Here is a 23,157-nt window from a genome sequence, read left to right on the forward strand (position 1 = left end):
GTAGGGTAACGTTAAGGACTCACCTGTTCCTGGAGCACAGCCAACATTTTCTATTGGCCCACATAGGTTGAGCCTATACATCTTCCTCTGGTTCTCCCGGTCGTACACAGTGTAGCCTTTGGACTGAGTGAGCGCATTCAGGTCAAAGAGGTGTCCTGTGGAGGAACAGAACAGGAACAATAAATACACACATTTACTCACTGAGAGATTAGCCTGACAATTTTAAAATTGTCCTGTATTTTTTTATGTGCAAGCAAAAGGTTTGTAGTATGATGATTTAATCAGTGTAATAATGCAGAAATTAATGAATAAATAATACTTACCAGTGGCTGGGTTAGTGACCCTACAGTCTCCATGCTCTGATGTGTTGAGAGGACAAGCAGCTGCTGTGAACCACACAAAGTTGTAGATACAGTCCTCCAGTGCTGTGATCAGAGTGGGTTTGGAGTCCTGTAGGAACAAACAAAAGACTCTCAATCACACAACACAATTCTCTCACCTCTTGGCTTTTGGCCATTTACCAATTCACGTCAGCATGCTTCTTCAAAGCCTGCAGTAACAGAGCACACAGACAGTATCTCACCACTTTCTCACGGTCACATTTGAAGCGGATGATGGTGGTTCTTTTTCGGTCGCCTCCAGGGCAGGAAGCCCCGTCTGTGTATTTCAGCACCAGGACATCGCTCTCCCACTGCGGGCCTGCCTGCGCCTCTCCCAGACTCACATAATCATCACCATTCTTTAGACACGCTGCAGCACTGCTTGGACAACCCCATAGGCCTAAAAAGCACACACGCAGAAACACAACGAATACCACAGCCTGTGTGAGTATGAGTATTGTTGCAGACCATGTGCATTCACTTATGGCCAATTTACCCAATTTATTGTATGTTGGTCAATCCAGTGAGTGCCGTCAAACACACCCTTTTTCGTGGTCACAGAAAAGCTCCCTTGGCCATGCCAAGTGAAGACTTTAACTTTCAGCACCACTGAATTAATCTGAAGTGGATGTTTGCAATATTGCCATGACCGGTTGTCATTTAAGTATGCAAAATTCTGACCACGACTGTATCTGTCTCTAATGTGTGTTATATTTGTGAAAGCTCATTTTACTACTAAAATCCTGCATTTCATGCTGATTTCCACACAGCAATGATACCCATGCCACACTCACATGCTACCTCTAGTGTTTATTTAATGACTGATAAGAGGACACAAATCAGCCCCAGTCTTAAACTACTATTCACCTTCAATCAGCATTCTTTAACTGAGAGCTAGCTTTGACAGTTGTGGCTTCATATTAAGGGCATTAGCACTAGCCGGCTGTATAAAGAGTACGGACTTACCACTCTGAGGCACCAGAGATTTGCACACATTAATATAGTAGCGCTGATCCCTGTTTCCAGACTGAGGCAGGATGACCCAGTTGGTGCTGTGCAGAGCCAGGGAGGACAGGTCATACGAGTTTCCAGAGCCATCACTACACAAAGAGACAATGAATGATTGGGGATTTAGAGGCCTGCAGGGAAGGCTAAAACCATAATCACAGTGCTTTTTCTCAGTACAGAAATCAACACCACCAACAGTTCTTTTATGTGGATTTATCAATGAGACTTGATTTAAAGATGAAGTGTATCAATTAAATGCATAACACCACTACCTGCCACTGAGCTACCACACCATGTGGGAGACTGGGGTTCGATTCCCAGCCTGGGTGACTGTGCTGCGCTACGCCACTAAGAGTCCTTGGGCAAGACTCCTAACACTACATTAGCCCACCTCTGTGATATGAATAACCTTGTATGTCGCTCTGGATAAGAGCGTCTGCTAAATTCCATAAATGTAAATGCTCAAAAAGCAAACAAAAAAACAAACAAAAAAAAAAAACACATAAAAAGAATGAATAAATAAATTAATTAAATAAAATCAAGAAACGAGCCTGTTAACATAAAACGGTTTAATGAATCAGAATCAATATAAAACAATATCTAACACTAGCCAATTAGCTAAATGTCAAGATCACTCATGATTATGTTTAATGGAGGCGGTAAATGTGATTGTGCAGTACTAAGGGAGAATATAAATAAATGTATTCTCACTTATAGGAGCAGCTGGTAGTTTTAAAAGGAGGGCAGGCCAAATCAGTGTGCCATTCGAACAGGTATGTGCAGTCTGCCGTCTCTCTAATGAAAGCTGGTTTCCCCTGCAATGAACAATTTACAAAGAGTTTTAGACAAACACACTCAGAAAACAGGAAACGATGCCTGGCCTAAGTTAACTCCGAGGAAAAAAACAAAAAAACAACAACACACGTACTGGACTCTTGCTGTGGTCACAGGAGAAGAGGATGGCTGTTGAACGTTCATAAATCTTGTGGCAGGTTTCACCATGTGTGTAATTGATCATAATGACTCCATCATCAAACGTTATGTCTTGAGTAGTCATCCCTGTGGGGAGGTTGGGGGAAAGCATGAAATATGTCTGGTAACAGCAAAAGCAACAGCTAACGTGTTAACACTGGCTTGATAATGTCATTTACTGACCAGAAATTCTGTGATTGGTGCCCTCTACTTGACAAGAAGCCACAGTGTTCTTTTCTCCATGTGGGCAGACTGAAGTTGTAATTGGACCACATACTGCAAAGTGATATTCATACTGCGTACTCTTGACTTCATAGTCCTTCCCATACAGCGGCATAAGGCTGTACTCATAGCCACTCTTGGGGTCCTTTACCTTACAGTCTTTACCTAGCGGGGACCAAAAAATAGGTTTGATAATAGAACTACAGGAAAGAAAAAGGGTCAAACAAAGCCACAGACTTTAATAAACAGTTATAAATGAATGCATAGATATTTGGAGAACATAATACAGCAATAATAATATTATTATTACTATTGCAGCAGCAGTACTTGTCACGTATTGCTGCATTTCAAATTATAAAAAGGAGCAACAAAGGTTAAAGAAATAAGTATGTAAAACATTTTATTAACAGGACATGTATAATTATGGCATTTTGCAGATGGTCTTATGCAGAGTGACATAAAATAGCAATCATGCTTCATGTGTCCGCAGAGATGACAGACTACATGCAACAGACTACAGCAGTGTTATACACACACTAATGTCTCCAGTAGTGTATTTGTTGGAGATGTGTTGTACATAAATAGGTACGCCTGGACCGAGGGGGGGCTATATATCCAGTCTATTTCTCCTTGCTGCAGCAGACATCAAAAGCAATACTGAATATTCTGCTGAGCCCTGGGGTGCACTGAAATGTCACACTGCAGGATTTTCTATCACTGTTCCATGCCATCATGATGTAAACAGTGCATTACCTACTATCCTATACCAACCACATCATTGCATTTGCAAAAAAAATATATTTTTAAAGATTATTTATATTGTGAAATTATTTGCTACTGGTGTTCCCCTACCTGAAACTCTCTTGACAGGACAAGCCTCAGAGGTCCTCCAGATGAAGACATACTCACAGCCATCTTTGCGATCAAACATAGGTGAGCCCTGCAATTAGAGAAGATACAAGTTTAAGTTAGAAGGAATTTTTTTTGAAAACAAGTTACAACAAGGTTCATAAAACCAGTTCAGAAACAAACAAGTGCTAGGAACACTCTTTAATGAGCAAGTGACTGAAAGGAGCAATGAAAAGATGACTGAAGATGCTTACAGGGCTGTCATCACACTGGAAGATCACTCTGGTTGAGAAGCGACCATTTGCACCACATTTTTCTCCATTGAGGTAAACGATACTGATGGAGCCATCAGAAGCTGCCTGCGGGCTGGACTGCACGTAACCCAGATTCAAACTTCTGCCATTAATTTGACCACACGCTCCAATTACTCCAACTGTCAACGATAAACGGTTGTTAGTGCTCCATCGGTCTTGATTTAACTGGATGGCGCACATGTTTAACTCCACACTGGTAGCATATGGAAACGGTTCTTTTAAAACTGTAGCACATCTTCTTAAGTTTTCTTACTATGGGGGGAAAAAAAATGAGAGATGGAAACACAGACAAAGTACGGCCAAGAGTAACTTACTAGGGCAGCCCACGACATAAGGCAGAGGTTTGCAAACGTTGATAAAGAACTTCTGAGTCTTGGCCTGCTCTGACGTATCTAAGGGAACATAGGCCTTATCATCCAGACTGAGGTCGCTCAGATCATACTCGTTCCCCTGAGAATCTGCAAGAATAAGAAGACGTTATGAGACGCAAAGGCATCAAAGTCACCTTTAAAAACCTAAACTGTCAACAACAACAACAAATAAATAAGTCAATCAATCAATCAACCATACCTGTCACACGACAATCCACAGGTGCAGGCTCACAAGCCAGCGCTGTGGAGAACTCAAAGAGAACATCATGCTGAACATGTGAGGTCGTGCTGAGCTCCTCACGAATGACCTTAAGGGAGCCTGCTGTGACATTCTGGTCACACACAAAATTAATGGTGAAGGTAGCTCTGGTTCCTGCAAAGTGAGAGGGACAGTTCAGAGACAGTTAAACACAAAATTAATGGACAAAGTTTATCCTGCTTTTGTTGGTCTAACTGTGTTTACTGTCCAGCGAAGGCTTTCTACTAAATTCTGCATTGTTATAAGGATTTGATTGATTCAGCAACAGGAGCGCTAGTGAGGTTGGATGAATGTATACATAAAAACACACAAATGCAATACTGATAGAATTTCTTTGCGTGTTTAAATGAGCTACTACTAAGGATTACCAATAAGGGTTCAACAACACAGCAGAGCACCATATAAAGCAGGAACCCACCCAGTTGTTTGTCCAGCTCTCCTTTGTATGTCAGGGTGAGAAGACCATCCGTGGAGAACTGCAGAGACCTCTCCACCCCTACAGGACTGTGAGGCTTGCCGTTCTCCAACACACAGCCTGCTATAGACTTGCTTTCATCTGAACCACACTGAGATGCCTCAGCACAGATGTTCACCTGCAGGAGTTACACATTTGTTCAATAAAACGCCCCAATACGGAATTTCATGTATTGATCAAATTTGTTTCACATATACATTAATAAAGCTAAAAAGGAAATTAACAGATTTCTGTATTTGTTCTTACAATGAACTGATTTCCGTTTGCAGTTGTGTTATATCCAGTTTTGGAGGCCAGGGGGAGCAAGTTGAACTCAAAGCCAGTGTTGGGATCCTTCAAAGAACAAGTCTAGGAAAAACACCACACGACCACACAGATATAAACACAAGCTCTAGGGTTACAGTTCACAACGACGTAACATGGATCAGATATCTGTTATATGAACCACAATGTCAAACTCTTTTGCTGAGTATTTCGGTCATTCTCAGCTGTGATTGTTTAGTATTGTGCAGTTATTCACAGTTTTATCACACACACTATAGGTTTTGATCATTTTTATCCACATACTCCACATACATGAAGTGTGTTTCCTTATGCAGTGCGACACCAAATGTGGCACCATATTGGTACCAATTTTCCAAAGACTCAATCAATTCTATACATACACCATCATACAAAAGTTAGAAACTTGTGATTGTAATTGATGCCAATTGTTCAACAATAACGTATGTATCATTTATTAAAAATACTACACTTTTTGGAAAGGTATGTCAATAAACTGTGACATGATAAATAAACAATAATCTATCCATAGATCTCTTTTTTTGCAAGCTATCTGTCTAAAGAATTGATTATCAAAAACTAGTCTTATCATAAATTCATTCTCAAAGTTATTCAGCTTTGTAGATTGTTATGAAATAATCTGTTTATCCTTCCAGACACTGTACAGTAGCCTACAAATGAATTAAAACCTATACTACAGTAGTAGTAGTAGCAGTATCAAAGAATGTAAAAGACTCACCTGGTTAGTAACCACTGCAGTTGAGATTGCGCAGGCTGCTGCTGTGTTCCACATAAAGTTAGCTGTGCAGTTCTGAATATTCAAGAAGCGTGGACCTGAAGACTGGACCAAAAGAAAATATGATCTCAGGTTAAAAAAAAACTGATTTCTTTTGCTATGCAGGATCGCAGTGATTAGAATACTTTTTTTTTTTATCACCGACCCTGGATTCACACAACAGCATTGGTTTCCCTTTCAGTGCCATTGATATTCACTGCACTTTATCTATGTATGTATTTAAATGTATGACTGAAACTGATTTAACATTTTAAAAGCTTCCTCTCTTGAAATGCATCCATGTGATTAACAAATATGATATTGCTGTGTACTGTGCGTGCATTTTTGTAATATTGAATTGTATCAATTCTATAGAGCACCACCAACACACAAGTCTGTAAGAATGCCTGGAACACTACATGCCTTCTAATAATGATTTTCGGATTCTTTAAAAATGAAAAATTCACTGAGCTCTAAAATGCTGCGGCTGTCCGCTTTGCAGGGTCTAACTCCTGTGTTAAAAGAACAAATCCAGACCTAATCCTTACCACAGATTGTTTTGAGCAGATGAGGTGAATGCGGGTTGTGTATGTGGTCATCACTCCATCCGCATTACATGCTGAGCCGTTCGTATACTCCAGCATCAGCTGGTTCTCCTCTAGGATCACCGGGCCTTTCAGAGCCATGCCCATGTTACTGACAGAGACTTTTTCAGTTGGCACTCCCTGCAGGAACACCACATGTACAAATACAATGGGTTACAGGTGCAGAAGCTGTTAAAAGAACACTCCTTTTTTTATCCACGCCCTGGCAAATTGTCAGGAGGAACCTTCTAAGACTTTACATTGCTTCAAGTTTAACTTCTGCTTCTGTACGGTCACCATCCTATTTTTGCACCAGTTGAAAAAGCCACTTTCACATCAGATTTGAACTGTTTTAATAAACCAATTATTATATAATAATAACCAGACATCACAGCAACACTATGTGGTACATTCTGGTACATATCTTTATCCTCCCCTTTCCAACTATGTAACTTCATCTAAGCAGAAAGCAAGCACTGAAAATGCAGTAGTAGCAGAGCCTTGGCTTTATTGCAGCAGAACATTAGGGGGCTGTTTCCTGCCTGTGCTTTGAGGAAAAGATGCTACTTGTCTGACCTGCTGAGTCTCGTATGTCATCTCACAAACAGAGGCCAGCCGATCACACCCGGACACAGGTCTGAGAGGTCGACACACATTGATGTAATACTTCCTTCGCCTGCTGGGGTCAGACAAATCCATGGCCGGCCAGTTGCGGGGCCCGTTAGACCTTGACAAACTGCAGGAAGGAAAAGAAAAGCTATTCACTACAAAGTCTAACTGTGCGCACAGCTTCATGCCAAAAGGCTCAGGAGGACTAGTGAAGTGCTGTATATCCACCTCTAAGGAGGTGGATCTTTATTATAGCCAGACATTTACGTGTGTGTGTGTGTGTGTGTGTAAGTGTGATGCTTGATGTTGAACCCTTGTCCAGTCGAGAGTTGTTTAACCAATATGTCTTTAGGCATTTCTTTATGTATATTTTCTGCAGGCTTTTTCCCTGCCATTGTGCACTGACAGAACTTAATATAATGCTAGCTAGCTATTGGCTACTATGGCAGCAGTTTATGAATTGGTTAGCTAGGTGAGGTGTAAGCTTCCCTAATAAACTCAAACAGTTTGAGGCAAGTATGTGATGACTGAGACAAGCAGGTTTCCAGTGCAACTCTGTGTTTCACAGTTGCATGAATGTGAGCAGTGAATTTGTTTAGGGTTATTCGAGTGACTTAAAAAATAAATAAAATTAAAAAAATTGAGAATTGAAAGACAGCGCTCACCTAGACAAATCATACTGTTGTAAAGTAATTGGGTCTGTGACAACACACTCCTGTGGTCTTTCTGGACAGGCGTAAGAGGTGTACCACCTGAAGTTGTAGGTGAAGTCATCCTCAACCTAGGTGAGGAAACATCACAACCAGGACAATCATTATTTTATTTTATTTTTATAAATAAGTAATGCCTTATAAAAAGGGCATCTGTCTAAGTGATCTAAAAACACTACGTCCCTGCAGAGCAATTACACTAAAAAGTGCTAATCTGTTAGCTTGCACAGCATTAATTCAGCTGGACAGTGAAACCTTAGTCAGCACAAACACCACCAGCTCTCTTCCTGACAGACGCTGTACCTGAAACTCAGGTTTTCCTGGTCCAGCCTCTCTGTCACACAGAAAGGAGATGTGCGTGGATCGCTGTGTGTGCTGTTTGTCGTTGTAGCGAGAGCCGTTCAGGTAGTCCAGCTGGATCATGCCGTCGTAATACGACAGCCGAGAATTAAACTCACCGAGGTTCCAAGAACTCGTCTTGCTGTGGAGTGAGAACACAGAAGCTCAGAAAAATATTACCACCAAAAGAGTCTGTAGGCTTCAGTGAAATAAAAAAAAAAAAACGGCCTTGCCTCTTCTCAACCTGACAGGCCCCTGCTGTTTCAGGACAACTCTCAGCCTGAACACTCCCACAGACATTAATGAAGTAGTCATATCGGTCATCTGACATATTGTAGTAGCCTCCATTGGCCTTCTTGAGTGGGGTCAAATCAAATGAAAAACCTGGAACGATAAAAACACCTTTATTGACCATCTTTTATAAGGGAAAATGCACCAAGATACACAGAAAGATCACGAACAATTACAATGTTATAGAATTAAATGGCCTATGCCCTACAATTCCCTGCATTACTTAGGAATTAGAACTAAAATAGGCAGTTTTTGCTACTGTACTGTTAGGACTAATACATTGAAATTATATATAACTGGGCACTTGGGCAGTAAGCATTTATTTGCATGTAAGACTGTCCCTGCAGATCAATTATCCTGCAGTTTACAATAGGAAAACAGTTATTGTCTACTTAAAAAGAGGCTTATCGGTTAGCTTGCACAGCATTAATTCAGCTGGAGAGCCAAAAAAAACCATCCAGTTGAAAAAACACTAATGAAAACCTCCAGCTAAAAAATATTATTACAAATAATTCTAATACATGAAGACAGTTAAGAGTTTGTATTTGCAGTTACAGAATGTGCAATTATTCTTAAACACCTGGTTTGGTTAATCAGTACTTTGTTAAGTTTGTTAAAGGTGCTATTGGTGGATATTGGTGGATTTGAGCATATCTAGAATCACAAGTTAATTTAGCTTATCAGAATAACTAGTCTTTGAGAACAAAAATCTTTTACTATTAACTGAATAAATGCTAGATTTTTTATTCTAATGATGCAAAGAATGTTAAAACATACTTTTAGCATAAAACAATGTTAAACCAACAAGACTACATCTACTACGTCTAGGCTGGCCAACATTTGAGGTAAATGGAAGGGTAAAGAACTGCTGTCCTAACCTGCATTAGAATCCTCCACTTTACAATCATCTCCACTGGCTCTTGAAAGGACACAGGCTGCAGCTGTCTGCCACTCAAACTCATAAATACAGCCGTCGACGGACACACTCCTCATGATGGGGGCACTCTCAATATCACCGGGTTTACACTTCAGAGTAATGATGGTCTTAATCTTTGTGTTTTTACGGCATTCGTCTCCTTCTGTGTAGATGAGCCTCAAGTTATTCTCATGAGGCCCCTTCTGCGGTGAGGAGAGGAATTTACCCAGACTGATTGATTTTTCTTTCCCTAAGAAAAGAGTGTGAGATTTACTGTACAATTCTCAACATAGGCAAAACTTCAGAAACAGACAACTACATTTCAGGGAGCGAAGGTAGAGCTGCACTTACCCACAGCGCATATAGCTGCATCTTCAGGACAGGATCTGGTTTCCTCTTGCTGGATGACCTTCTGGCATACGTTGATGTAAACACGCTTTCTGTCAGACTCTGGAACATTAGCATCCACTGCCTCCCAGTTCTGAATCGGATTCGGTGATTCTGATCCTGAAAGAGGTGTGGTTATACAGTAGATAAATATAGTAGTCAATCTGGGGAAAGTACGAACTAGTCGTGGTCAGTGGTGACATGCGAATGACTTAATGCTGTAAAGGATACCTCTAGTGGCATTACATATTATCAGAAGTCATGTGAAAATGTGATATTTATTAGATAGTTATTGATCTGTTGGTTAGAAGAACACAGTAAGAACACAGGTTTGGTTGTTGATTCTCTGTCAACTCCAGACACTGCATGGATGTATTCAGTTCCACCAGCAGCTCTCACCTGATTTACTGTAATGAAGGACTGATTAGAGAACCTAGATTTTGATGGTCTGGCGCTTCTTAAGGAGAGCCTTAGAAATGGTTAAATTAAAGCACACTAGTACTACTTATTTTCTTTTTCATTTTTTTTTTTAAATCACAGTGATATACATTCCAATTACACACTTCAATCTAAAACAAGCACTGTACACTCACTTGGATAGCGAGTGAGAGGAGACAGGTCGTAACGCTTTCTGCCATCTGTGACTCTGCACAACAAGTCTTTGTCATCCTTGACGCATGCATAGGAAGTCTGCCACTTGAAATAATACGTACAGTCCGTCTCTCTTGTGAACACTGGATGGCCGTTTTCTGTAAAACAATGGCAGGTTCAAAGCAATCGTGTAATTAATGAAGGGGGAACAATTCTAAAAGTCAATACAACAAGAAGCTGCAGCAGCTCCCACCCTATAGCAGAACAGATGTTTTCACAATCTCTTCAACACATTGAATTCCAGGGTTATTACTCAGTTAGCGGTCCTAATGCAGAAATCATTGCAATATATTCAGCAATCATTTATCACATTCTGTGAATGCCACAGGGCTAGAGTAACTGATGCTAATTGCATCAGTAATGTAGTTTGAAGTGAAGAGCAGTTTAGGCATTCACACAAAAGTTAGGGGTTAGCCTCTTAGAGGTTGGTAATAAATGCATGATGTGATTTAATATAATGCATTTCTCACTCACAGTTCATCAGAACAATCTGTTGAAAGTACAGAGTATAAATGTTTAATCAGCACATTTGTGCTTGTACGCAGAAAATGAGAGATTTTGAGTGTTTTTTTTTTTTTAACAGAAAGAATAACTATTGTAAAAAGTGGAAAAAAGTCAAGCCAAACCGGTCAATACAAACTGAATGAGACCTGACAGCATAAACCAAATTGGGCAACTTTCACAAACAAACAACAAAAGGGTAAAATACCTGCCATCTTCTGCCTTGTTTATCAGAGCAGAGTTCTCAAACACCCAGCAGCACAAGACTGAATGGCAAAATGATTGAGTGAGAGTGTGTGTGTGTGTGTGTGTGTGTGTGTGTGTGTGTGTGTGTGTGTGTGTGTGTGTGAGTGAGTCATTCGTACACCAACCTGCAGTAGAGTTGCACTCAAAGTTGATTACTGTCATACGCTGAAAGCCTGAGCTGCATCTGCTTCCTCCTGGATAGATAAGAGTGAGCTCTCCATCAGAGTACCTGGATCAAGACAGAAACAGCCAAACACTATTTCTTACAGCTTATCCATCACAACAGAAGTCTCACTATTGCAAACAGTTTCTCTTTTTTAAAACACTGTGGTCTGCTTTCAATTCTGTTTATCACTGCTTTCATCTAATTTATCTTTCTTTCTTTCTTAGCTCTTTGAATGTATAATTTTACAATGTATCTGAATACTTCTTTAGCTTGATCATTGATCGTCAGTGTGAGCTGCTTTCTGAAAAGTATTACAAAAATTAAGACATTCTACCCATTATCTGCCACAGCTTTCAAATTGATATATTAACTCGGCTTAACCGTAACGCTTTCTTCAATGGTTTTCTTTCTTAAGCTTACCTGGACATTGAGCTGCTTTCTGAAAAAGACCGCATAATCAGCCCTCATGTTTCTTTTTCTGCACTGCTGTACGACTTCATCTTATTTAGGCTATATTTATTTTAAAGCTTCATAAGACATTCTGAAATTAGCTACACATAAGAAAAGCAGAGTTGTCAAACCTCAAAATCTGATTCTTGTATCGCCCAGCAATCTTGTTCACTTCTCCAGACTCCTTCACCTGGCAGGAGGATATATGACCCTCATCATCTTTGCACTCGCCAGCTGTGGTCTGCCCACACACATTCAGATAGAATATGTAATTGTCCTTCCCGATCTTGGCCTCGGTCATGTAGGTTTCTCCAGCTGGACATGGCGTAAGGATAGAAGAAAAAGAATCTCATTTGTGTACTTGTGATTAGACTCATGGATGCAGGGAGCCTGCACCGATTAGTGCTTAGTTATTAGCATTTAGATTACTTAAACATAAAAAAACATTAATAAGTTATTATTCTCCTTAAACATGTCCTTATTCATAATTACTGTAGATGTACTACAGTGTATACTACTGTAAGGAAGCAAATATGTATTCGACTACTTTGGGAAGAGGGGAACACTGTCTTACAGTTGTGTGTGAGGTGTGTGAGATCTATGGAGATGTCGTGCTGTTGGCTGGTCAGCTTGCAGTTATGGCTCTCAACATAGTCTTTGTGGCAGGCGTACTCAGTCACCCACTCAATCTCATAGCGACAGTTTGTCTTGGCTGTCAGCTTAGGATCACTTCCCTGGAAAGACAAAGAAATCAATGTCAGCTCCAGCATGTGAACTTGTGTCACTGCATCAGAGAAGAGGAATATCCCAAACTATGTGACAAGCTACATGAGAAAACATTACTAGTCAGTTTTCACCAGTGGCACAGATTCAAAATGCAAGAGTTTTACTGACACACACACACACACACACACTATGTATAACTAAAAACTATACTACAAGTAAAACAATGCAACAAAAGGAAAACAACATAAGACAGATATACGAGATATACATAAATAGGTAGCTTTCATTGTAAACATTGCTGTGTGGCATTGTGGACGGATCATAGCAGTAAATACTACATGTGCAGGATTGTACAAAGAACACTGCAATAAAATACACAGAGTACTGTGCACAATGCAAACAGTAGCATGTCAGCAGCAGTGAATGTAATAACAGTATGTGTGTGTATAGCTGAGTAGAGTTCAATAATGATGTGCGTGTGTGTGTGTGTGTGTGTATGTGTATGTGAGATGGGAAGGGGCAGTGTGTTGAGTGATTCGTTCCATAGCACTCCCATAGCGTCTGCCTGATGGTAGAACTGTGAAAAGGGCTGTGTAGGAGGGGTGTGCTGTCCCTGGTGATATCTGAGTGCCCTCCTAATGGCCCTGGTGTGGTAGATGTCCTGTAATGAGGGGGAGGCTGCTTCTGTGGTATACAGGCTTAGGGGTGAGGTCTTTACCCCACTGTGCTGTTCCAGTCAGCACTCACCAATCTGAACGTTTCCCAGAAGAATTGTACCAGTGTTTATCAGTGCACACAAGCACATTTTGCAAAAGTCTCTTATTGCCCTGGAAAGTTAGTCATTTCACATTCCAATTTCTAAGTCTCAGAACTGAAGACAACCTGCAGCTGTAAGTTTGCTTTTGTTGAATTCACCTACTAAATGTGTTTCCCAATATTTAATTTAATAAATCCAATCCAAAAAAATTCTATTGAGCAAATATTTAGTATTTTATTTAAAATAAACACAAAATGATCAATTGCAGTAGAATGGGAGTGTGGCTCCTACCAATTGTCTGCTGGATGGACAAATGAAAGTGATGGTGACGGCAGGCTTGTGCTCATCACACAGCTCACTTTCTGCTTCGCCCTCGTACCGCAGCCTCAACCTGACATACATAAAGCAGAATGAGAATCAGATCAAAGACAAGCTTTCAATGTTTTCTAAATAATGCTGACAAAAATGTTTAATTGGTGGGGCTGAATGCAACATTGCTCTGCGGAGGGCTTATTTAGCACTTTTGCTAAATCAAAATCTCGGAATGTGATCAACATTACACCTCTAAAAAGCACCAAACAAGAAAAGAGGACTGGACGGTACACAACTACAAAACAACTAATGCTAAGTAGATGGCAGGGATGATGGTCTTGGCGAAAGTGAAATGCACTAATACAGTCAAAACAAACTGCAACCTAAACAGAATGTACTCCAACCTTCGTCTGATAATTGATATTATGAATATTAATATCAATATTCATAATACTGAATTATCATTGTAATAAACAATGACTTTAAACTCAGCCTGGAAATATAACAACTTTCGCAAATGAAACAAATCAACTCTGGTATATTTCAAAAGGGATGCGCTTGTCCAGAAGAAGTCTTTCCAATGTAGGCCTAAAGTCAGACAACGGTTTACTGTGTTATCTAGAATGAGGTTTACGGAAGACTTCACAGCAAACTTCACACACAGATCGAGGCAGACAGTGAACCGTGTCAAGCTGCGGGTTTACATGTACCTACCTGTCCTTAGAGATCAGTTCCAGTGGCTTGCCAGGTTTGCCCATGCTAAAGGATCTGCTGCGGTTAGTAAGACAGGCAGCAGAGTCTTCAGGACACTGGCTCTCTGCTCTGTCTGCAAATGAAAAAGGACAGTGATTAAGAAACATAAAAGCCTAAAAAAAAAAGCTTGCTGAGCTTTTGCTGAGTGTGCTTCAGAAAAAACCTACACAGAAATAATGCACAGAAAAATTAATGCAGTAAAAAGAGTCATATATAAAATATCTAATTTGCCGCACACATATTCAAAAACTATACACTACAGCTGTGTATGCAATTAGGCCGTGCCATTTTGAAGGCTCCTTCGTATGCGTCCGAGAAATGCATCCTTCTTTTCCATGGCATTCTTCTGCACTAGGAAACATACCCAGAGATTCATTGCATGCCAACTGCAGATGTCAAGGTTGCTAGCTGATAGAAGCGGTGTTTCATGAGACAGCATCAAGGGCACACACAGTGGTGCTGTGACACAAACTACAAATTCACCATAGAGCAGACCGTTTCATTTCAGCTCTTCTTGGCCTACACAGCATTCAAAGGCTACACCTTCATATACAGCGTCCTTTAAAAAAATGCAACCTTTGAACTAGGACATCCCTTCTAATAAATGCATTCACTTAATGTTAAGTTGCAGACACTGCTAACACACCTTGTCTAGGCCCTGAAGAAAAGTATTTCCAACAGAAAATGACTCTCTGGAGCAGATAAACATGACCCTATTGGCACCTATTCGCATTGAGCAGTGAACTGTGTTCTGTGTTCTCTGGAACGACGGTGCTCCATCCAACACTTTTGAAACGAGTTGGGGTGGGGTGGTGATCACCCACCATCCTGACCTCACTAATGCTCTGATCACTGAATGCAATTAAATCTTCACAAAGCTCGCAAAGCTCCAAATCTAGTAGAAAGCCTTCCTTGGACAGTAGAGACAGTTACTCCAACCAAAGCAGAATAAAAGATGGCTGACTGGGATAATAAATATTAAGACAGACTCAAATGTTTCAATGTATTTGCTATATGATATACTGACAGTGTACCTCACAGAATCGTCACTAAAACACATAATGTGAGAGTTACTCACTCAAATTTCTGCATATGTTAATATACAAGTCCACGTCATCGTCCGAATCGTCAACGAGGTAGCCATCAGTCACTTTGATCAGAGGGCTGAGGTCATGTTTTTTCCCATCAGAATCAAAGACATAGCATGGCACCTTAACAAAGCGAACAAACAAAGCAATGAACAAGAAGCTCAAGGTTCCCAGTGAGTTTCTGTGTTTTCAGGTGACTTGAACAAAGGAGATGTCTTCTCTTGACTGAAGAGCCAAGTCGTTTATTCAAAAAGGGTACAGATACACAGGCACACACACACTGTTAACCATCCTGCCACATTGCACTTACCTCTTTATTTGGTTTGAACTTATCTCTTTTGCAGGCTGCATATGTTTTCCATTCAAAGTAATGCACACACTGCGACACAGTCACGAACTCTGGTGTGCCCTTTGGTATAAACAAAGACAGGAGAGCTGATGAGTGGAGTGCTGAGCTGTGTGTTTCAGTCCCATTACAGAAACAGAACATAGATCAAACCGCGCAAAAGGAAGTTGGGACATTATTTGAAAGGAGGTTTTGGTTTATTTGCTGTGAGCACAAAACAGACTCAAACTTCCTGCATTTCTCTCTTCTGGCAGTACAACAGTCCTAACATTTTACAGAAAGCTGTGATGTTTTACAGAAAGCTGTGATTATGCAATATCTCTAATCTAAACACTTAGGCAGGTTATCAGTAAGTTGCTGTTGACTGGCATTACTGCATTTGTTAATGTGGCCTGCATTTGAACTCTTTCCTCCCTTGTTGCCATTCACAGAAAGCCAAATATATACACTTGCACTCTTAGTAAAAGACTGTCAAGACTGTGTGTGCGTGCGTGTCACTCTCTCTCTCTCTCTCTCTCTCTCTCTCTCTCAAAAATAAGACACAATCAGTGATTCTAAACTTCTGCACAGCAGTACACATGAAAATGCTGCAATTACAAAACAGTATTTTCACTTTTTTTTTTTTTCACAGAACTTTTGAGACAAAGTGCAAAGAAACAGAACTGACATTACTGGGTTTCCTCTGTTTCCTTACTACTGATCTCAACGTGATTACTTATCTAGCTGTGAGCGCGCCACATGCCCACTTGGTGTGCTAAATGAGTAAGCAAAAATCTAGAGTGTGGGTCTTATGAACAGGAAATAATTCAGCAGCTTCAAGTTTCATTTTTGCAGAAATATTTTGCCATATTGTTCCGTCTGTGGCATTTCTTACACAGTGTTACCAGAAATGTGCTATGTAGTTGTTCCATTCACTTAGACTAAGAGTCTAAAGAGTCTTTGGGGTCTTACCATTGTTTTGTCACACTGGAAACTGATGCTGCTCTGAACTTTGTTGGTTGCGTTTTGGCAGCTCTGTGTGCTGTTGAAAACAAGCCCTCCATCTGAGGATGTCTGCAAGGAGAGCTCGCCTAGAACAAACAACATAATAAACAGCGATCAGTCTACATGCCCTTTGTCAATATACATATCTGCATATTAGCAATCAATGAATTATTACACACACACCCCACACACCATCATGGACATACCAAAACCACATCATTATTTTCCATTTTTATTTTCTGACATCATTTATGAACAGCAGCCATGTGAACATTTTATGACTAATGGATTAACAGAAATGTTCCAAAAAGAATGACATGATACTCTGACTGATGAAGTTTGGGGAGTCAAGGACAATAAGGATATCTACACTACAATTAAGTCTAAAATCTGTCATTAATATTTTTTTAATATTTATTATTAAATAATGTATGTCCAGAACAGCAGAATGTATTTTAGAGGTTTTATTCAACATTTCAAACATTGAGAACAAAAAAAAAATTAACTAAATAATAAACAATATAATAGTGTGTCATGTAAAACAAGCACATTTTATTTTTTTATAAAGTCTTATTGTCAAATTTTCCCCTTCATCTCTCAAATACTGCCAATTAACCCACTCATTCAATCCCCTAGCACTAGCAACGCTCTCGACATTAGGAAGGTGAGGATTTAAAACGCCTCCTCCGATACATGCAAAGCCAGCCAACACCTCTTTCCCAACTGCCGTCGATAAGTCATCAACAGGCGGCCGAGGCGCTCTGAGGAAAGTGGTGGGTCTCTGGCTTCACCGCACCAACATTACGTGTCTCTGTGCCAACCAACATCGCTTCCACTACCCAATCAGAGAGAGCATGGCCAACTGAACACACAGCTCTTTTAATATTCTTTCTCTTACATTATATATACAGCTTATTGTTCCCCCATTTCCTACCAAAATCTAACAAACATCCCCAAAGTTGCACAAAGGGCTAATATATTAGAATATGTTTACAGATTTTTCTGCAACTGAAAGAGATTTAGTGGATTTTATCTCAAACACTGATTTCAAGCATTTTAAACAGCATTGTAAGAACTGCAGTCAGGACTTATTTAAAGCACCACAGATTTTTCCATTCCAACCTCAAAGAACATTAACATATGACTTTTGGCCTGAAACCTTTCGAAAGCAGAGTCAAGAGATGTTATAGATGTCCATAATTTTCCCTTTCGGCCAAATGACCTGACAGGGTAAAGCCCAAGGGAATAAACAGCCTGGGAACGTGATTCGCTGAGCATGGCGGTGCTTTCCTGTGTACTGTAAACAGAACCAGCTCTTGCCTGGCAGAACCACTTCTAGAAACTAACGAGACAACGTTCTCATCGCCTGATTCTCAGTGTTAAAATAGTCTTCCAACCCAGCGCACTTTGCCATCTTACATCATACATAGTTATTTGATGCATTATCATTAGCATCCCCCCTATAACTGCAAACTCCACTTGTTGAATAGAGAACACAAGCTGTACTATAGGAAACACCTGCTAAATGACACCTACGCCCTGCTTACAATTTAACTAGGGCAGATAAAATGAGCGCCAAAATAAACCCAATGACCACAAATACAATAAGAATACAATACAATAAGGATGAGCATATGAATATCTAAGGAAAGAAATGAGCAGAAGCTGCATCAGCCTTCGACTGCTCCAACAGCTTAACACAACACTCATCAACGTAGCTGGCCAAGACTCAACTGCTGTTAACAAAGTCGTCAGTTACAGAGCCTTGTTTACTTATGTGAATTAGGGCTGGGTAGCAAAACTCCCGAGTGCTGCTACTACATACTAAAAGGACATATAACAAAAGCTAACATTGTGATCAAACAAGCTGGTTCTGATTGGATTAACTAGTTTTGCTCCTCTAAGAATGACAGCACATGGAAGCGGTCACACCATTACAAATTTTAAACTGTTCTTCCAAAATAATCTGAAGCTCTCGGCCTATCAGCACAGCAAATAAGCACCTTTTTAGTTAACTGTTAGGTTCAAGGAACCATGAGTGGGTTTCTTGGCCAACTTACACCAGACGTGTGGTGTAAGCATTAGTCATCCACCTGATGGAACGGATAAGAACAAGTTTCAGTCCACACTGGCTGCACTAGGTGCACTTCCTACATTGGTCATAATGAGGGTCTAGCGTCCTGGCACGGTTTTGCATTCATTTATGTTTGCACATGTGAGTGAAGCATAAATCCAGACCATACAAGTCCACTCACTGCAGGGTTATAAGCCATACTTAAAATCTTACTCTGTGAAGTGTTAAGATGATCTGGGAGCAGCTCTTCCACTGTACTAACACACTAACACTGTCACTTTTTTCTGACTCCTGCATTGGTAAAAACCTTTTGTGATTTGGTCCAAACAACCAAATCTGCTGTTTGCAATGTTTCAACTATGAAACTAACTGTTTCATTCTCATTAAAAAAGACTTGATATTCCAATGTCATACAAGTACAGTATAGAGGCAAGTTAATAGCACAATGCACAAGCTAAAAACTAACTGCTTAGAGGCATATTCTCTAAGAGGAGGTAGCAACATTTCTGCTTAAGACCAAAAGTCAAAAGCATCACATGTATTCTGTTCAGACTTTAAAATAATGGATTGATCCGGTTCATACTGAGGTCATATGACTCCACATGAGCAAATAACTATGCTGTGTTGTTCAGCATTTGACCTCCAGACAGGAATGAGGGCCACATTTACAACCACGTCCACAGCATGCTACAGGCGGGGTTTGGAAGATCAATTTGAACACAATAAGTGACCAATTACAATTTCACAAGAGTAAGCAGTATCCTAATCTGAAAGAAAAAGGGTCATGATGAACTATTAAGCCTTTACAAAAGCCATGAGCTAAGCTTACTGTGCTGATCTGATTAAGTCACTTTTCTCTGGTGTGAAAGAAAACATCTTGCTACGTCTAAGACTTTTTCCCCCTTCAAAAACAACCTTATTTTATGCATAAAAAGCATGTATGGACACAATGAAAGCTCAATAAAAAGGTAAGACACAAAAGTAAGTGATGAAAACAGAAACCAGCAGGCCACTGTGGAAACGCTGAGATGGTCTAGCATGGTCCAGACCTACATGAAGTAGCTATTAATGATTCATTTAACTACTTATCAAAACCAGGTCTCTATAAAAACTGAGGCTGGAGATAAAGGCCCTGTGTTTAGCAAGAAAAGCAAGAAAGCCTATCGAATGTCAGCCAGGAAAAAAAACTTCTGATTAGTCTTGCTGATTAAATAATGTAACATTATACAGGTCTCTTTCTCCCATCACCTTTCCTAAAACAACGCAGTGCAAAACAAATCACATGGTAAGTCAAACCCAATTTACAGCGAATCTGTCTGAAAGCACCTATAATATGACAAGCGAAACCTGAGACCCTAAGCTGCCAACGGGTCAGCACTTTTAAAAGAAATGGTACACCCAAAAATAAAGTGTCACAATGACAATCCACCGCCCCTTCCTCATAGTCGATCACCCAAGACATTTTTGGTGTCTGAAGCTGGTTTCCTGAGTCTTGTGCTGCAGCTAAGATGATCACATGGAAGGAGTCACCCCAACTCTTTTTACATAACAGACTCCTACTAGCCACACAACTGCTAAAACTAAGCAATTTGGCCATTCCTACTTCCTACACCCATGCATTGCAGCAGCCCTATGTCCTGTTTTACCTTCTAAAAAAGCAGGTGTGGGGAATGACACGTTATAAAATTGTGATGAAGACAATATGTTTTGCTGAGCTTATTACAGATATCCTCAGTTTTTATGTTTTATATTTCTGACATATCACCCACCCCTATTTATGAAACATTGGCATCGCAATGGTATGGTATACTGTACACACCCACTGAATGGTTCCCTTTGCTGACCAGACTCTGGGCACAGATTGCAGTGCTTGATCCACAAGCGGTGTTCGGAGATGAAGCACAGAGCTTCATGGTGTACTTGACCTTGTTGTCCTGGTCGACGGCCTCCCATTTATAGCTACATGGGGAAATAAGAAAGCAGAAGCGTTACTCATGACATGAAGGCTCGGGAACGTGAGGAACATGTGGGTAACACAATGTTTAATACGAACACATCCAGAAATCCATTCTTAATAAGTGAATGCAGCGTCTTTGAGGTTTTCTCCACAAATTCTCTGTAGCTGTGGAGCAGCAGCGCATGAGCCTGAAGTCACTGCGTCCAGTGCCATCCATCATCCAGAGGGGTACTTTCTGTGGGCTGTGGAGCAGTGGAACTGTGTATTCTGGAGTGCTGGACTGTACTCCATCCAGTATCTTTGGGATGAGTTGGAGTGGTGTTGGTGATCCAGACCTGACCTCACTAATGCTCTACGTGTAAATAGCCTTGACCTTAACTTTTGAACACACAGTCTATCACATGAGAAGAAAGCGCATAAGGCCACATCAAGCTGAACTAGAAGGAGGCGGGCTGTCCAGCACCGGTCAAGAGTGCAGCAGCACTGCAAGCATCTATACGCTAAACTCGGTCAGTTTTTAGTTTCTAAATCAGGTTATTGATGCATCAGCAGCAGCTCATCTACACCAGTGGCAGGCGTAGGCCAGGCAGGTCTCCCTGGGCTTTGTAATGCTACGGATCTCACCTGCAAAGGTCTCCAAGCCACGCGCTGCCATCGGACCCCTGCGCTTGGGACAGGGAACGGCGCAGGCTGAGGAGAAGAAAGAGGAACGCAGTGTGGCGAGCCAGGGCCAAGCTACACGCTCTCATACTGCCCCTGTTTTGCTTCCAAAAGACGACAGACTCAGTGCGCGATGTCCGACATGATACAGCAAGTCTGGATGGCAGGAACTGGCTGCCGCTGTTACAATCACATGACGAGAAGACACATGATAGTGACCACGTGGTCTCGCTGCGCTTCGTCATCAGTGTCGTTCCAAAACAGTGGGCGCGTCTCAAATCGGCAGGATGTGCACTACTTGGGGTGTAGGGCTTGCTTTCTTTCCTGGTAGGAGCAGTACTACGCTGCATTATTTGGAAGGCCGGTTCCAAAGCCAGGTCCCCCTATAAACACTGGTGATTTGACACAAGAGGGCCTTCTACATATCACACATGCCACTGGCAGGCTGTAAACTCAGCAGTGTTCATGAGGGGACGTGGCCGCTGAGTGGGGTTAACGAATAACGCAGCACTAGCTATCGTGAGTGTGTCACAGGGCCAGCAGTGTAGCTACCTTCCTTAAAGACAACCATAGGACAACCATGTCAGCAGAACCGTCTTTTCTCAACCTAGCCACCACGGACAGAGGCATGATCACTTCTACATGGACCTTCCTTTGTTTTCCTTTATTAAATTAATGTACTCTTAACAGTTACATAAACGAGACAGTTTATTAATACTTTAATATTCAATTAAACCAAACTAAACTAGCTACGTTTTTCCTGGTACGGTCCAGAAATCAGTGTGATTTAGAAGAAACAATCTTGTAATAAAAATAGCTATGAAAGACTCATTAGTCCTAAATATGATTTAATTTGACCTAATCCCAAGTCGATTTTTGTATATAGCGAAGTAATCAGAGTTTTGTTGATAAATGAGTGTTATTACATGGTTGAACTGTACTTTTAATTTACTGTAGTTTTTGTCTGTAATGTATGTCAAATATAATCTTGTTCATGAGTTTGTCATCCTTGCTTCAATACAGCTACTTTATTTAAAACATGAAGGAAAATAGTGTTTGTCCAGATGTCTAAGACTCCCGAAAACGCCCTTTTTCATGACCTATGTAGAAACCTTTGTAGTGCACTAGGTAGGGAGCAGGGAACCATTAGAGTTGACGCCACTTTATTTATTTTTAATTTTTGTGTCCTTAATCAGCCGACAGTAATTTTGTTCACGAACCTGATTTTCCGCCTTTAAATCAAATAAACTTATGATTTTAAAACGATCCCGACATATACTTTATTATATTATGTAATTTTTTTCACCGTTGTCACCAAGTCAGGATGGCCGAGCGGTCTAAGGCGCTGCGTTCAGGTCGCAGTCTCCCCTGGAGGCGTGGGTTCGAATCCCACTTCTGACAACACATTTTTCCACTCCTCACCGCCACACTTTACATATATTTACTACAAACGCGGTTACCCATTTTCTGTGTGTTTATTTACTGAAATACAGCTTTTTCACATGCATGTTAGAAATGTCTGAATTAACACCACCACACACCAACTGTGAACTGAACACAACACCTTGCTAAGAAGAAAAAAAAAACCCAGAAACATTAATAAACCCAAACATACACACAAAATAAACTCAAACCAATCACACATTTTTAAATAATGATTTATGATAATTATTTCTTTAAATATGTGGGGAAAAGGTACAATTTCTTTTCCATGAAAAGTCACAAAAAAAACAAAACAAAGCA

At 40.6% G+C, this 23,157-nt stretch overlaps 1 protein-coding gene and 1 non-coding gene across 2 annotated transcripts in view; one reads left to right on the forward strand and one right to left on the reverse strand.

The window, feature by feature from the left end:
• igf2r (insulin-like growth factor 2 receptor) overlaps positions 1-21,551 on the reverse strand; it is a 36,221-nt gene extending 14,670 nt beyond the window's left edge. Inside the window, exons 1-32 of the mRNA XM_072686173.1 lie at positions 21,379-21,551; positions 20,617-20,756; positions 16,691-16,809; positions 15,704-15,802; positions 15,384-15,516; positions 14,267-14,378; positions 13,532-13,631; positions 12,332-12,491; positions 11,889-12,072; positions 11,267-11,370; positions 10,337-10,492; positions 9,708-9,863; positions 9,319-9,606; positions 8,383-8,533; positions 8,114-8,291; positions 7,766-7,881; positions 7,068-7,227; positions 6,456-6,632; positions 5,872-5,973; positions 5,097-5,198; positions 4,794-4,968; positions 4,316-4,489; positions 4,060-4,203; positions 3,686-3,864; positions 3,435-3,522; positions 2,544-2,747; positions 2,317-2,447; positions 2,100-2,203; positions 1,347-1,480; positions 584-780; positions 324-450; positions 24-155 (exon numbers count right to left, since the gene is read on the reverse strand). Of these exons, the coding sequence (XP_072542274.1) occupies positions 24-155; positions 324-450; positions 584-780; positions 1,347-1,480; positions 2,100-2,203; positions 2,317-2,447; positions 2,544-2,747; positions 3,435-3,522; positions 3,686-3,864; positions 4,060-4,203; positions 4,316-4,489; positions 4,794-4,968; positions 5,097-5,198; positions 5,872-5,973; positions 6,456-6,632; positions 7,068-7,227; positions 7,766-7,881; positions 8,114-8,291; positions 8,383-8,533; positions 9,319-9,606; positions 9,708-9,863; positions 10,337-10,492; positions 11,267-11,370; positions 11,889-12,072; positions 12,332-12,491; positions 13,532-13,631; positions 14,267-14,378; positions 15,384-15,516; positions 15,704-15,802; positions 16,691-16,809; positions 20,617-20,756; positions 21,379-21,503 (4,651 nt within the window). The 5' untranslated portion in view covers positions 21,504-21,551. The remainder of the gene's footprint in view (positions 1-23; positions 156-323; positions 451-583; positions 781-1,346; positions 1,481-2,099; positions 2,204-2,316; positions 2,448-2,543; positions 2,748-3,434; positions 3,523-3,685; positions 3,865-4,059; positions 4,204-4,315; positions 4,490-4,793; positions 4,969-5,096; positions 5,199-5,871; positions 5,974-6,455; positions 6,633-7,067; positions 7,228-7,765; positions 7,882-8,113; positions 8,292-8,382; positions 8,534-9,318; positions 9,607-9,707; positions 9,864-10,336; positions 10,493-11,266; positions 11,371-11,888; positions 12,073-12,331; positions 12,492-13,531; positions 13,632-14,266; positions 14,379-15,383; positions 15,517-15,703; positions 15,803-16,690; positions 16,810-20,616; positions 20,757-21,378) is intronic.
• Positions 21,552-22,732: 1,181 nt separating this feature from the next.
• Positions 22,733-22,815, forward strand: trnal-cag (transfer RNA leucine (anticodon CAG)). Its single transcript has one exon. It is a non-coding gene; the product is annotated as a tRNA-Leu (tRNA).
• Positions 22,816-23,157: the final 342 nt, after the last annotated feature.

Source organism: Salminus brasiliensis, chromosome 1 (assembly GCF_030463535.1).
Source record: "Salminus brasiliensis chromosome 1, fSalBra1.hap2, whole genome shotgun sequence".
Lineage (NCBI taxonomy): Eukaryota > Metazoa > Chordata > Actinopteri > Characiformes > Bryconidae > Salminus > Salminus brasiliensis.